This window comes from Meriones unguiculatus, chromosome 21, assembly GCF_030254825.1.
Source record: "Meriones unguiculatus strain TT.TT164.6M chromosome 21, Bangor_MerUng_6.1, whole genome shotgun sequence".
Taxonomy (NCBI): Eukaryota; Metazoa; Chordata; class Mammalia; order Rodentia; family Muridae; genus Meriones; species Meriones unguiculatus.
The window spans coordinates 3959576-3975313 of record NC_083368.1 but is presented as its reverse complement, the minus strand read 5'-3'; the positions used below and the strand labels follow the sequence as shown (position 1 = coordinate 3975313).

Below are 15738 nucleotides of genomic sequence, written 5' to 3'. Positions count from 1 at the left end.
GTATTCCCCCACCCCCCTCGGGAAGCTATCTTCTCAGTGTTTTAGGCCGTTTTGGAATTTTTTTTCTTTTTAAGAGATATTTTTAATCAAACAAAGCAGCTGCTGTCCCTGTGACTGGCGCGCGACCAGGGGCCGAGGAAAAAGACGGGCGGCAGGGCTGGGCTAGTGAAAATGCTGTCAGTTTGATGATGGAGCGTCTGAAGATGCGCTTTTCCCTGGTCTGCGAACTGCTCACCCTTGAATGAACCCTCTTTCCAGGCTTTCCCTTCCGCAACGTGAGCATCCCGGACGTGCGGTTTTCCCTAGACCCTCTCGGAAGAGCACGGCCACGGGGGTGGCGAGGGTAAGAGAGCCTCTGCGGTTCGGCGGACCGTGCCGGCCGGCTGCGAGCCACTGCTTGAAGGGCGTGACTGGCGAGGGCTGGAGGTTCGGTGTCTTCGCGCCAGCTGCTTCCAGATGTGCCAGCCACCGGTTACCGGGAAGGCTTCGCCGCTCAGCCCCGGCCCAAACGCTTTCCAGGAGGTTTGTCCCTGCCTGCGCGCCGTGCCCTGAGCTCTCAGGCAGGGAAAGCGCGCGGACATGGGCGAGACCATGTCAAAGAGACTCAAGTTGCACCTAGGAGAGGCGGAGATGGAGGAGCGGGCGTTCCCTAATCCCTTCCCAGACTACGAGGCCGCCGCCGCCGCCGCGGGGCTCGTCGCTGGAGCAGCGGAGGAGACGGGCCGCGTTTGCCCTCTCCCCACCACGGACGACCCGGGCCTCCCTTTCCACCCCAACGGGAAGGTGAGTTGGCTGCTAGGGCCCGGAGCAGCGGTTAGGTGGGTGAGGCCACCCCCGCCGATGGTGGCGTCCGGCGGTCACGCCCTGGGTACGCTGACGTCATCGGCGTGCGCCCCGCCCGTGTAGGTCCTGCCAAAGTCAGGGAAAAGGCGGCAGCGCTGTGCGATCGACCTCTAAGAAGACACCGAAACACAATGGTGGAGCATTTTAATGTTTCCTGGGACTAAAAAGTGAATTTGCTGTCATTGCTGTTAGTTAGGCAGATTTTATCACACCTGCCTGTGGGCACGCCCTTGCTTGGAGAAAGGCTGAAGTCAAGTCACAGCCTGTTAATTATTATTTTCTTTTTAATTAGTGTTGTTCTTTAAAAGCCTCACACGTGTATTGAAAGCATTCTGGTTGTTCCCACCACACGGTCTTTCATATCCTTAACTCCTCTGCCCAGCTACCTTCCCTAAATTGCTCCTTCCACCCATCCGCATTTATGCCTTTTTGTTGTTTTTGTCCCCTCTGGGCTTTACCAGTTCCGTCTCTGTGAACTATCCGTTGAAACCTGATGGGTTTACTAGGGTACCAAATGAAGACAATGGGTATCCCTCTTACAAGAGTCAGTTTGGAGCTGATAGTAGCGTCCCTCTCCACCCAAGACTGACTTTTGGGAGGGGCTGTCTTGTGCATAATCAGTGCAGATAATTATAGCAGTTGTGAGCTCATGGTTACATTGGCTGTGTCCTACCTTAGAGTCTAGAATTTTTCCGTTCTTCTCTGTCTTCAGGCTCATAGATTTTTTTTTTTTTTTTCCTCAAATGTTCTCAAATCTTAGAGAATCAGTTAGGGCCAAGCTCTCATCTGTCACTTGTAGTGATATGGAACCTTTGGGTTTATGCCCAAGAGTGCAATAGCTGGGTCTGAAAGATTTATTTATTTATTGTTATTTATTTCTGAAACAAGAGACTGGCCAGGAACTCACAGATAATCCGCTTGCTTTGCCTCCTGAGTGCTAGGATTAAAGACAGGCTCCATCATGCTCAGCACATAAGGTATTTTTATTTCTAGCCTTTGAGAACCCTCTAGATTGATTTCCAAATTGGCTGTACCAAGTTACACTCTCACCAACAGTGTAAAAGAATACCCTTTTACCTACAGCCATGATAACATTTGTTATTTGTATTCTTGATGATGGCCATTCTGACTGGAGTAAGATCGAATTTTAAGATAATTTAATCTGCATATCACTCATTGCTGAGGACCTTGAACACTTTTTAAAATATTTACTTTTTGTAAACACATCTTTTGAAAACAGTTTATCAGTTGCAAAGCCTTTAAAAAAGTGTTTTATGGAAGTGTTTTTCCTGTATGTGTGTATGTATACCATGCATATGCCTAGCACTTGAGGAGGTCAGGAGAGGGTTCTAGATCCTCGGCAAATGTAGTTGTGGACAGTGTGAGCCAACTGAATGGGGCTAGGAACCAAACCTGGATCCTCTGCAAGAGCAGCGAATGCTCTTAATTGCTGGACTTTTACTCCAGTCCTACTTAGACCATTTAAAAAATTTTTGTTGTCTGTTTTCTTGATGCTTAGAGTGGTTTTTTTGTTTTATTTTTGTTTTTCTTTTTCTTTTAGGTTCTTGTATATTTAAGACACTAGACACTAATCTGTTGACTGTGTATCTGGAAAAGATTTTCTCCTATTTTGTGGGCTTTGAGAGCCATCCCACTTGTTGAGTGTTGGTCATATTGCCTGTGCTATTGTCCTGTTTATAAAGTGCTTACCTATGTCTACATATTGAAGTATAGTCCCTACTCTTTCCTCTAGTAGTTTTAGAATATCTTATCTTATGTTGAGGTTCTTCATTTTGAAGTTGAGTTTTGTGCAGGGTGACAGATGAAGAAGTTTCTTTCATTTTTATGTTGCTACCTGAGACTCCCAGCACTGTCATGACCTGCAAAGCTTTGGGATTGACATGATGGGGCAATGGGTGTGTGTGTGAAGAAACAACAGATATACTTAAAAGCTGGTATCTGGTCAGCTGTTCTCTGCAGCTGAAACTCAGTGCAGTTACTATGTAGAGCTGAGTGAGGAGGTGGGTTGGATAGTCTTTGTAGGGAGTCTCTGCAAAGGAGCAGAGGAGGAAGATGTGGTTGATACTTTGCAAACACTGTCAACATCCATACCCGGAACAGGGAAAGCTTTGCTAGTTCCCTGATCCTGATCTGGGGTAACTGTGCAATTGGAGTGGTCTGAGTCGCTGGGGTCCTTGGCATGGCCATGTTCATGTTACTAATACCTATTCATTCAAGACTTCATCGGCTCCCCCACACAGCACCATTTTTTTTTTTCCAGTGAGGTGTTTGGAATTTTTGTCAAAAAACAAAAAACCCCAAACCAACCGACCACATAGCTATAGTAGCATGGACTTCTACTTGAGTTCTCCATTATATTCCATTGAACTACATGTCTGTTTTGTTCCAACACCATGACATTTTTTATTACTCTGGATCTGTAGTAAACTTGAAATCAGGTGTGATGTTCCCTCCAGCAGTCCTCTTTTTTGTTCAGGATTAGTTTGGCTGTCCTGTGTATATTTCCATATGAATTTTAGCATTACATTTATCATTTCTATGAAATATTGCTTGGAATTTTGATGGGGATTGCATCGAAATCAGTAGATTGCTTTTGGTTGGATGGTTATCTTCATAATATTTATTTTTTCAATTTATGTGCATGGGAGGTATTTTCATTTTGTAGTATCTTCTTCAGTTTTTCTGGAGTCTTAAAGTTTTCACTGTACTAGTCTTTAGTGTCCTTGGCTAGATTTATTCCTGGGTTTTTGTGTGTTAGTATCTTTGTGTGTGAGTGTGTCGGTGTGTGTTATGAATGGGTTTAATTTCCTCGTTTCCTTTTCAGTACATTTGTCATTGGTATATAGAAAGACTACTGATTTTTGTGTGTTAAATGTTTATATTGCCACATTGTAGGAAGTGCTTATCAGCTCTAAAGAGTTTTGTTTGTTTTTGTTTTTGCTGGAGTCTTTAAGGTCATTGATCATTGATCATTTGGACATTTCCTAGTGATATCTCTTTGTTTCCTTCTTTGTCTATTACCCTAGCTAAGAATTCAAGCACTCTATTGAAGAGGAGTGTATAACATGGAAATCTTTGTCTTATTCATGCCTTTTATGTGATTGTCTTAAGTTTTTCTCATTTAGTTTGATGTAGGTTTATCATATATATCTATATTTCATATATATGATGAGGTATACTCTCTGCACTCCTTAGCCTCTCCATGATTTTTATCATGGGATTTGGGTGTTAGGTTTTGTTAAAAGCTAGATTAACCCCTGAAGTCCTTCTTTATATGATAAATTACATTTATTTATGTATGATGAGCAGCTCTGTATCTGTGGAATGAAACCAACTTGACCATGGTGAATATCCTTTTTATCTGAACTTTAGTTTATAAAATATTTTGTTTGTTTGTCTGTTTTATTTTGTTTTTTTGAGACAGGGTTTGTCTGTATAAGCCTTGGCTGTTCTGGACTCACTTTGTAGATCAGGCTTGCCTCTAACTCAGAGAAATATACCTGCCTCTGCCTTTCTGAGTGCTGGGATTACAGGTGTGTACCACGGTGCCGGTAATTTACAAATATTCTATTAAAAAGTTTTGTATCTGTGTTCATCAGAGAGTTGAATCTGTAATTTTCTCTTTCTTGTGTGTTTTTATTCATGACTTAGTATTGAAATTTGCTTTACAACTAAAATCTATGGCAAAGTTTAAAAGATCCATTATTTATACTTAATTTCCATTGCTCTTTTAATCTATTTCTGGGGAAAGATGCCTATTACAAAATAAAGTACGCTGACAGCTGATTGGTGGAGTAACTGTATCCATGAGAATAGTAAATACTGCATTGATGTGGAAAGCAGGTGACTTTCATTTTCGGCATCACACGAAAGAGAATTAGTCTAATTCAAACAGGTACTGAATTGAGTGATTGTGATATAAAAATATAACAAATTAATTTGTTTTTTTAAAGAAAATCCACAAATAAATAATGAAGCTTGTGATATCTCTAAACAGTTAAGTAGTAAATTGGTTAATATTTATGGTAATTTGAATGAGAATGACCCCTATAGTCTCATATATTTAAATGTTTGCTTCTCAGGTGGTGGACTGTTTAGGAAGGATTAGAAGGTGTGGCCTTGTTGGAGAAGATAATATCACTGGGGTGGGCTTTGAGGTTTCAAAAGCCCAGATCAGGCCCAGTTTCATTCTTTCTTTCTCTCCTGACTGGATTAGCTCTCAGTTACTGCTCTAGCACGCTAGCTACCTCCCTGCCATGCTCTCTGCTATAATGGAAAATGGACTGACCATCTGAAACTAAACAGACCCCCAGTTAAATGCTGATATAAATAGCTTTAGTCATGGTGTCTCTTCATAGCAATAGAACAGTAATAAAGACAGTTTCATACCAGTGTTGTGATTCTGAGCAAAGAAAAGGTGAAATGGAAATTGTGTTGTCCTTGAAAATGAAAATGAGATATTAAAAGAAGAAAGGGATGGGTCTAAACACTATGAAAGCAGTTATTCACTGTCGTAGTAATTTCTCTGTATAACAAGTACTCTTAATACTTATTTTAATAGCCCTTTATCTTGAATTGCTTGTGCCCATCCAGTTCAGAGTTGAATTGTATATGTGTATATATTTTAACTACCAGCATCAGGTTTATGTGGTAGTTTTTGAGGATCCAGTTAGAGGAGGAAAACTATACCCAAATTGATAGAGGTTGGCATAATGAAAAATGACAAGGCTCTGGCTAGTAGCTATCTGGTGCTGGATAATAAATTACCCTGAATTTAGCAACCTTTAAACAGTTATCTCACACAGCATCTGAGGGTAAGGAATCCAGATCCTCATAATAGCATGCTTAGCTATGTGGTTCTGACTCAGCGTTTGTCATGAAGATGCAGTCATTTTAAAGCTCAGTAAAGTAAAGATAATCTCACCTCTTTTTCATAGTGGTTGACAGGCCTGACTAGCTATTGGGTGGTGGCTTCAGTTAACTATGTTTTTCCCCCCTCTTTTATACAGTGTGTGTGTGTGTGTGTGTGTGTGTGTCTGCATCTCTATGCATTTTTAAAGCTTTTTCTTTTGCTCTTTTTCTTGTTTGGTCATTTGTCCTACTCTGATTTGTTTGTTTTTGTTTTATATTATTGCATTTCATTATCATTCCTTAGATGCCTGTTTGTTTTTTTCTTTTTTTAATATTTTTTTTTAATATTAGTTACAGTTTATTAACTTTGTATCCCAGCTGTATTCCGCTCCCTCATTCCCTCCCATCCCACCCTCCCTCCCTCATCTCCTTCCTGCCCCTTTCCAAGTCCACTGATAGGGGAGGACCTCCTCCCTTTTCATCTGACCCTGGTTTATCAAGTATCTTCAGGACTGGCTGCAAAGTCCTCCTCTGTGGCCTAGCAGGGCTGTTCCTACCAAGACTCATAACCAAACCTTCAGCAGAGTGCAGGGAATCATATGATAGAAGGAGGAGTTAATATGAACTGGAGAGGACAGGAGCTCCACAAGGCCTGTTTGTTTTCTAATGAGAGATAGAAAGGATCTGGATCTAAGTGGGAGGGGAAGTGGGACGGAACTGAGAGGAGTAGTGGGGGAGGGGAGAGAGAAGAAACTAATCAGAATATATAATATGAAAAAAATCTATGTCAATGAAAGGAACAAAAAGAAAACAACCCAATTAAGAATGTGGAACAGATAAAAACAGTATTCTCAAAAGAAGAAACAGACGGCTGAGACACACTTAAATGTGTGTCTATCTGGTCAAGGCGGGAGATGAAAATCAAAAGTACTTTGAGATTTCATCTTCACCAGTCAGAATGGCCAAGATCAATAAAACAAATGACAGCTCATGATGGCAAGGAAGTAGAGTAAGGGGAACACTTGGCCATCATTATTAAGAATGCAAACTTGTTCCTGGTGCTAGAAGGTATTCTGCATGCTACCAAAAGAGAGGAGTAAACACCAACCCAACTACCAGCCCTTCCAAATGGTGACCTACATGCAAATTGGTTTAGTGCAATAGTGGCACAAAGTTTGGAGGAGTAACCAACCAATACCTGATTAGATTTAAGGTCCACACCATGAGATGGAACCCACACCCAAATCTAATCTGTTGGCCAAGAACCCGAGACTAGGTAGGGCATGGACCCACAGAAATTCTTAATACTATAATTCTACTAAAGGATCCTTAACACAAGATCCTTAACAACATTGTGCTACACTCATAAATCAATGTCGTCAAAGCCCTTATCAGAGAAACTTCCTCCCACCATAGATGGGAATAAATACAAAGACTCACAGCTAGACAATGCATAGAGTGAGGGACCTTAGAAACCTTGGTCCTAAATGGAATGTCTCCATCCTCCCCTCAGAACTCAGGGAACTCTTAGAAGGGGAAGCAGAAAGAGTGTAAGACTAGAGAGTATGGAGGGCACCAAGGAAACAAGCTTTCAATATAGAACTCATAGAGACAGTGCAGCATGCACAGGGCCTGTGAAGGATTAGGCCTTATGGGGTCCTAGTGCTGATAGGAGAAGTGGACACATTCCCCCATCCCTAACCCAGAAGCTATCTGTAATTGATAACTGCTCACAAAAATGAAAAGTTAGTTTTCTCTGAGTCTCACTGGATATACAAACCACGGTTAAGGCCAGGATCTATGCCCAGCAGTAGATACTCAACACAAAATAAACTTTTGTTTTGTTTTTTCCCCATAATGCTTTGGGCATTTTCCCCTTTTTCTTTTTCTTACCCTACAGGTGTTTTGATTATTATTTTGCTCATTATATTATGGCTTCTGATTTTGTGTTTTTAGGGGATTTCTGTGCGTGCCAACATGTGTATCTCTACGTCTGTATGTGTATTTTCTGCTTTTTCTTTGGCTGTTTTGTTTTTCTGTTTTGTTTTTTTTGTTTTGTCCTGTCCAGGTTTGTTTGTTTTGATTTTCTCACTGTCTGTCTGTCTCTTTTAGAAAGGAACCCTGCCTGTTTTTGTTTTGTAATGAGAGAAAGGAAGATTTGAGTGCCTGGAGAAGTGGAAGGATCTGGGAGGAGTTGGGGGTGGAGCCATAAACAGAATATATTGTATAAAAAAAGTCTATTTTCAACCTAAAGAACAAAAAGGAATTGAAAAAAAACACAAAAAGAGATTTTCAAGAAAGTTACAGTGGACAAATTTTTTTTGACAATTTAATAATATGTATAAAGGTAATATTAACTTACTACTTATATTAGTTATGGAATTTGAATTCACATCTTGTTCAGAAAAATAAAATAAGAGAAACAAACACAGAGAGAAATGTTGAAAAGAATTTATAAGTTTATACTTTGGACAAAAAGATTAAAAAGAAAAAATAGATATGATGGGATTTTATACAATAAAATTTTTTTCTTAAAAATGAAAAATAAAATATAAAGGCAAATTAAAAAATTAAAACCAAGTCACAGAAAATTCAAGTAAGCTTCAAGGTTTATCAGGGTTAAGATTTAGTATGATATATATTTGATGATTAAAAGTTTATAAAATTACCAAGGCTAAATTTTCAATACACAAGATAAAACTGATCCATGAATCTTTGTTTACAGCGAGTTTTGTTAAATATTGATTTGTTCTTTTTATGTGTGCTATTTTTTGCTTGTTTGTCAACCTGACACAAGCTGTGGTCGTCTGGGAAGAGAAAATAACCCCAAATTGAGAAAGCACTTTTCTCAGAGTGCCTGTAGACAAGCCTTTGGGAACATTTTCTTGATTAATGATTGATATAGGAGGTTCTAGTTTATGTAGTCCTGAAATATATGAAGAGGCAAGCTAAGAAAGCCACGGTGAGCAAGCCAGTAGGCAAGATTCACTCATGCCTTCTTCATTTCCTACTTTCAGGTTTTTGCCTTGAGTCCCTGCCCTGACTTCCCTTCATGATGAGTGTTTCCAACTTGTTTTTGGTCACAGTGTTTACCACAGCAATGGAAATTAAACTAATGCAGAAATTGGTACCTGATTCATGGGATGTTGCTCTGACAGACCTGGCCCTGTTGGATTTGGGAGGATTGTAGAAGCCTTTTGAGCTTTGGGCTGAAAGAGCTCAGAGCTTGGTGCCACTGTCTTGGGAATTAGGAAGATAATAATGGTGTGAGAAATACAGATGATGAAAGCCTGGCTTGTGAGGTTTCAAAAGAAAAGTTTGACAATTCCTCAAAGATTTTTAGGCCTCTATTTTTGTACTAAGAACCTATGGTTTCTGGTCAGCTGGGGCTGAAGAATCAACTAAGATTAACACATTAGCACCACTGAAGTGAACCCTTTACTGGAGTGGTTGATGCTGGTTAGCTGAGAATGAAAAAAAATCAGCTGTGATTAAGATTCCATCATTGCGATGGAATCTGAGATTATTTTCTCAGCGTTAGCACATAGAAGCAATGATCCATAAGGGTCCAAGGCTGCATCTCTTGCTAGTACCTGAACTTGGTAACATGTAAGAGTCTCCCAGGTGGTACTGGTTTGGTGGCATGAGAGCCTCAGGATTAAAGGGCTCATGGAGAATTGCTGAGGCTTGGTACCATGAAGCAGGTTAGAATCATAAGGAAAGTTTAAGAGACTATTGGTAAAGGTAGGTATAGCATCAGTTGCAGTGGAAACCTGAACATGTTGGAGATGCCAGTATGGTGGGATGGTCACTAAAGATAGCAGCAGCTGTGATGTGGAATCAACCCAACCCTATAAGAAAAGCTGTGTGTGCTGAAGAAGGTAGAGCCAGAGAAGTGGAGGTGCCAAGTCCTCTGGAAGGAAGCCCAAGTGGCATATCTTCATTCAAGCTATATATGCATACACACACTCTTATATCTATGTAATTATAGGTAAATAAAAATAATTTGGTTCTCTGTGGCTTTTTTGAACATCCTTAGTGTTGTTTCTCCCTACATCCTCTTCCTTTATATCGGCCTCCTTCTCAATTATCTGCTCCCCCTCCCCATATTTTTCTTATTACTGTATTCTACAATTTCCTTAAATACTGTTCCTTCCACCCCACTCCATGGTACTTTTTTGCATTTCTGGTCTCTGTCTTTACTTCATTCTTTATACTTGCACTGCCTAGTTGTATGTCAACTTGACACAAGCTAAAGTCATTTGGGAAGAGGAATTATTTTTTTCTTTTTTTATTAATATTAATTACACTTTATTCACTTTGTATCCCCCCATAAGCCCCTCTCTCTTCCCCTCCCGATCCCACCCTCCCCCCCTTTCTGCATGCATGCCCCTCCCCAAGTCCACTGATAGGGGAGGTCTTCCTCTCCTTCTTTCTGATCTTAGTCTATCAGTTCTCATCAGAAGTGGCTGTTTTGTCATCTTCTGTGGCCTGGTAAGGCTGCTCCCCCCTCAGGGGGAGGTGACCAAAGAGCAGGCCAATCAGGGAAGAGGAATTATTAACTGAGAAAATTTCTCCATAAGCTTTACCTGTACATACTGAAGGCATGTCACTGAGAGATGAGAGTTTGAGATGTCTTGTCACATTGCATCCTCAGTCACAAACAGAGGGAGAAAAATGCTGGCACTCAGTTGACCTCTCCTTTTTCTTTTCTCACTTAGTAATGGAACCTAGTTCATAGTTGGTGCCACCCATACTTACAATATATTTCCTCTCACTTAAACCTATTTAGGATTGTCCTCACAGACACATCATTGGCATCTCCTAGGTGATTCTAAATCCAGTCAAGTTGACAATCTAAATTAACTATCACCCAATTTTTCATATGTTCCTTATAAGGACCAACAATGTTTGTGTAATCAAATCATTTTCTGTTTCCTTACTTTTCTTTTGTTCCTTGTCCTTGATATCTGCAAATTATTCTTTTTGATACTATTTAGGAGTTATAATCCATATAAGGAATTGTCTCATTAAAACACTAACTCTGAAAAGCCAGAATAGGCTCTAGACACCTGAGTTGTGCCAAATAAGGTCTTTCTCTGTTACATTCAGTACAGCTTTCCATTGCTTTCATGATATTGTCTTCTTGTGGTATCTAATTAATTTCTACCTTTGATTTTTAGATTGTTCCTAACTTCATAAAGCGTATCCAGACCAAAATAAAAGATCTTCTGCAACAAATGGAAGAAGGACTGAAGACAGCTGATCCTCACGATTGCTCTGCGTATACTGGTTGGACAGGTGGTGTAGTGTTCTCTCTATTCCATTCCTGAACTAGATATGCTGAGACTTTGACATTTTCTTCTATTTTAAAATGGTGACATTTATACCTATGAAGCAATAGACAGTTTTATTATGAGATGTTTTACAGTTTTGTTGCTGAAGAAATACTGTTGAAGGTTTGATCTTTAATATTTACTGTGTTTTTATAACATTTATTTAGCATAATATATAGCAATGCAAATGTGTTGTAAAAAAATACCTCCTTTATGGTTTATTTTGTTGTTATATTTTTCTTCGTGACAGTAGTGATCAAGTGGTTTCTCTGGTCTGCTGCCTTGTTGGTTGTGCTTAATTTGATTCAAATAATTCTAATTAAAGTATTTATACACATAAATGTTTATTTTAATGATTAATTTTTTATATCATTTAAACAAAAGTTATATAGTTCAGGACAAAAAAGGTGTGATCTCAAAATTAACTTGCCTTATTAATTTACATTTTTACTGTTTTATCACTAGAATCTTTTCTTCCTGGCTCTCATGATCTCTGATGAAGGAATTCAGATCAGATTCATGGACTATATTTAGGAAATAGCAAGTATTTATCACAGATTAAAGTTGAGCACATTCTCAAGGGGATAAAAGTGGATAGTGGCCAACGGGATCATTTCATAGTATAACCTATAGTTATAGTACAGTATAGTGAACACTGGGCAAACTGATCATTGTGCAACCTATGTTTTGGGGCAAATTTCTACTACTTTTAGAACAGATAGCTTTTTCTGAGGGGCCTTTTCCTGTTCAGGATATTGACCAGTTTGGCTTTTTGTTTGTTTGTTTGATTGACTATTAGAAAAAGGGACATGGAGCTATTCTTGCCCCTTATCAGTGTGCCTGACAGACAGTAATCCTATGAGGTTTAGGACTTCTAGAAGAAGGTTCAGGTAATTATTTGTTAATGGCATTAACATCTGTTAATGGAAAGGTCAGTATGTCACATCTCTTCTAGGGCCAGAGATATGACCAAGTTTCACTCTCCAATGTCCTCAGGTGACTAATATCTAATTATCCACTTAAGACTACCAGCTAGTAAGAAAATTTTTTATAGTTATATGAAGTATATAAAAGAAGACCTTATTCTCAGGGATTATAGTAAAGCTTTATTAAAGTGCTGGTAACTCATAGAGACCTTTTTTTGTTAATTTAAAAATAATATTTTTATTCTTTGATATTATATTTACATTGGATAATAATACCTGCTTATTTCCTGGTCCTGTTTGATTGGAGTATATCAAAGGATTATTTGGTACAAAGGATTGGTCATCCTTTTCCTCTTAAAATGGTTTCTATCTTTAGGAGTGTTAGGCTCAGGAGTGTTTCTTATAGATAACAGATACGTTGATTTTGTTTCTTGATCCATTCTGTTCAGCCTATGTCTTTTGGTTGGAGAATTAAGGCTATTAATATTTAAAGTTAGTATTGAAATATTTGTTACTTCTCATCATTGTGTTGATGTTTTTTGTTTCATATTCTTTATGTATATACACACATATATATTTCACAAAGAGTCTCATACTTTATTGCTTTGTCTATATAGTATCTACTACATATTTTTATTATGTTTTTTAAAATTTATTTATTACAATGTATTCACTTTGTATCCCCACTGTAGCTTCCTCCCTCCTCTCCTCCCAGTCCAACCCACCCTTCCTCTTCTCCCTCTATGTCCTTTCCTTAGTCCCCTGATAGGGGAGGTCTTCCTTCCCTTCTGTCTGACCCTAGCCTATCAGGTCTCATCAAGGCTGGCTGCATCATCTTTCTCTGTGGCCTGGCAAGGCTACACACCTCAGGGATAGGTAATTGAAGAGCCTGCCACTGAGTTCATGTCAGAGACAGTCCCTGCCCCCCTTACTAGAGAACCCACTTGGAAATCTGAGCCTCCTATGGGCTTTCTCTGAGCAGGGGTTCTAGGTGGTTTTGTGTTCTTGGTGGCGCTTTTTGTTTTAGTGCCATCCCATTTTTCTACAGTCTCTCTGCTTTGTTCATTTCTTTCTTCAGCGTCAAATAATGCTTCTTGTAATTCCTTAAGTTTGGTTTGTTGGATATAAATTTGTTTAGGCTGTTTATATCCTTTAATTATGGCAGATAGTTTTGCTGTATGTTACTCTACATTATCTGTCATCTTTTATAACTTAGAATGCATTGCTTCACGCTCTGGCTTTTGTAATTTTCATTGAGAAATTAGCTGTTATACTTATGGGTTTTAGTTTATATGTAACTTTTTTTTTCACTTAAAGCTTTTAATATCCTTTCTTTGTTCTGTATACTTAGTGTTTTAACTGTGATATGCTGTGGGATGCTTTTCTGGTCTTGTCTATTTGGTGTGCTTTGTGCTTCATGCATGAGTTTGTCTTTACTTAGTTTGAAGTTTTCTTCTATGATCTGATAAAACTCTAGCCTATGCTATTGATTTGGGATTCTTCTCCCTCATTTACTCTTTTTTTAAATTTTTTTTTATTAATATGTTTATTCACTCTGTATCCCCTTTTGCTCCCTCCCTCCTCTCCTCCCAATCCCACCCTCCACTCTCTTCTCCACCCATGTCCCTGCCCAAGTCCACTGATAAGGGAGGTCCTTCTCTCCTTCCTTCTGATCCTAGTCTCTCAGGTCTCATCAGGAGTGGCTGAATTGTCTTCCTTTGAGGCCTGGTAAGGCTGCCCTCCCCCCCTCAGGGGGAGATAATCAGGATCAGGCCAATTAGTTAATGCCAGAGACAGTCCCTGTTCCCATTACTATGGAATCCACTTGGACACTGAGCTGCCATGGGCTACATCGGTGCTGGGGTTCTAGGTTATCTCCATGAATGGTCCTTGGTTGGAGTATCAGTCTCAGAAAAGACCCTGTGCCCAGATTTTTTGGTTCTGTTGCTTGTATTGTGGAGCTCCTGTCCTCTCCAGGTCTTATTGTCTCCCCCTTCTTTCAAAAGATTCCCTGCACTCTGCCCAAAGTTAGGCTATAAGTCTCAGCATCTGCTCTGATACGCTGCAGGGTAGAGCCTTTTCCCTGTTTTTGCCTTCTTCTAATGTCCACCCTCTTTGCCTTTCTGAATGGGGATTGAGCATTTTAGCCAGAGTCCTCCTTCTTGATTAGTTTCTTTCGGTGTACAGATTTTAATATGTTAATCCTATATTGTATGTCTAATATCCACTTATGAGTGAGTATATACCGTGTGTGTCTTTCTGTTTCTGGGATACCTCACTTAGGATGATCTTTTCCAGTTCCCACCATTTGCCTGCAAATTTCCTTTTTTTTTTTTTGTTGTTGTTGCTGAGTAATATTCCATTGTGTAAATGTACCACAATTTCTGTATCCATTCCTCCACTGAGGGGCATCTGGGTTGTTTCCAGCTTCTGGCTATTATAAATAAAGCTGCTGCAAACATGGTTAATCAAATGTCCTTGTATACTTGAGCATCATTTGGATATATGTCTAGGAGTGGTATTGCTGGATCTTGAGGAAGTGCTATTCCTAATTGTTGGAGAAAGCTCCAGATTGATTCCAAAGGGGTTGTACGAGGTTGCATTCCTACCAACAATGGAGGTAGGTTTCCCTTCCTCCACAACCTCGCCAGTATGTGTTGTCACTTGAGATTTTGATCTTAGCCATTCTGATGGGTGTAAGGTGAAATCACAGGGTCGTTTGATTTGCATCTCCCTGATGACTAAGGATGCTGAGCTTCTCTTTAAGTGTTTCTCTGTCATTTGATATTCCTCTATTGAGAATTCTCTGTACTCCATTTTTTAATTGGATTAACTGATTTGTTGCTGTTTAACTTCTTTAGTTCTTTATATATTCTGGATATCAGCCCTCTGTCAGATATAGGGTTGGTGAAGACCCTTTCCCAGTTTGTAGGCTGTTGTTTTGTTCTGATGACAATGTCTTTTGCTTTACAAAAGTTTTTCAGTTTCCTGAAGTCCCATTTATTGATTGCTGCTCTTAGAGCCTGTGCTGTTGGTGTTCTATTCAGGAAGTTGTCTCCTGTGCCAATGTGCCGCAGACCGGCCCCGTCAGGTGCCCTGCGTCTGCAGGAAAATCAGGGAATTCGGATATCAGGAAGGCACAGGTAGGCGAAATGACAGAGACCACAGCAGTTAGTTGGTTTGGATCTACTGCGCTTTACTGAAGTCAAGCCAACACTTTTGTAGTAATCTTACAAAGAAGCTCCTTAAAGTTGACATATCCCCCCGGAACATTTACAAAGTTTATATTTTAACTGAAGGCGATCTGGTAAAAGGCAGTGTCTACAAAAAATCTTGGCCTAACAGCCTCTTAAGCAGAGCAAACATAGAACTAGTGACTTGTTTGCCAATTTAGCGAGTAGAGGGCCAGGGGCTTGTTAAACTTGTGGTCTGTTTACGTAGTTTATTGTTAGTTAATTAGCGGTTGTTAATAATCCTCTGAACTAGGTCCACTAAAGATTTACAACCCCACTGGATGTAAACACTGAGGGGAATTCCTCCTGTTTGGCTTGCTAAGGATTTACAATCTTTCCTTAGTGATAGGATGCTTGAGCTAGCCTGTCTGTAAAACTTACAGTATAATACAAAACTTTTTGACCTTCTATGTTTGCCTATCTTCTTTCTGCCTCATTATACCTGTGTTAGGTAATGGTTTTGTAGTAGCTTTACTGCAGTGGGAATATTTAGAGCATTTATCCTAACAGATCCTGATTAAATATTTT

At 39.6% G+C, this 15738-nt stretch overlaps 1 protein-coding gene across 1 annotated transcript in view; it reads left to right on the top strand.

The window, feature by feature from the left end:
* Positions 1–15738, top strand: part of Lancl2 (LanC like glutathione S-transferase 2) — a 57394-nt gene continuing 41656 nt past the window's right edge. The window contains exons 1-2 of the mRNA XM_060373956.1: positions 1–783; positions 10899–11016. Of these exons, the coding sequence (XP_060229939.1) occupies positions 580–783; positions 10899–11016 (322 nt within the window). The 5' untranslated portion in view covers positions 1–579. The remainder of the gene's footprint in view (positions 784–10898; positions 11017–15738) is intronic.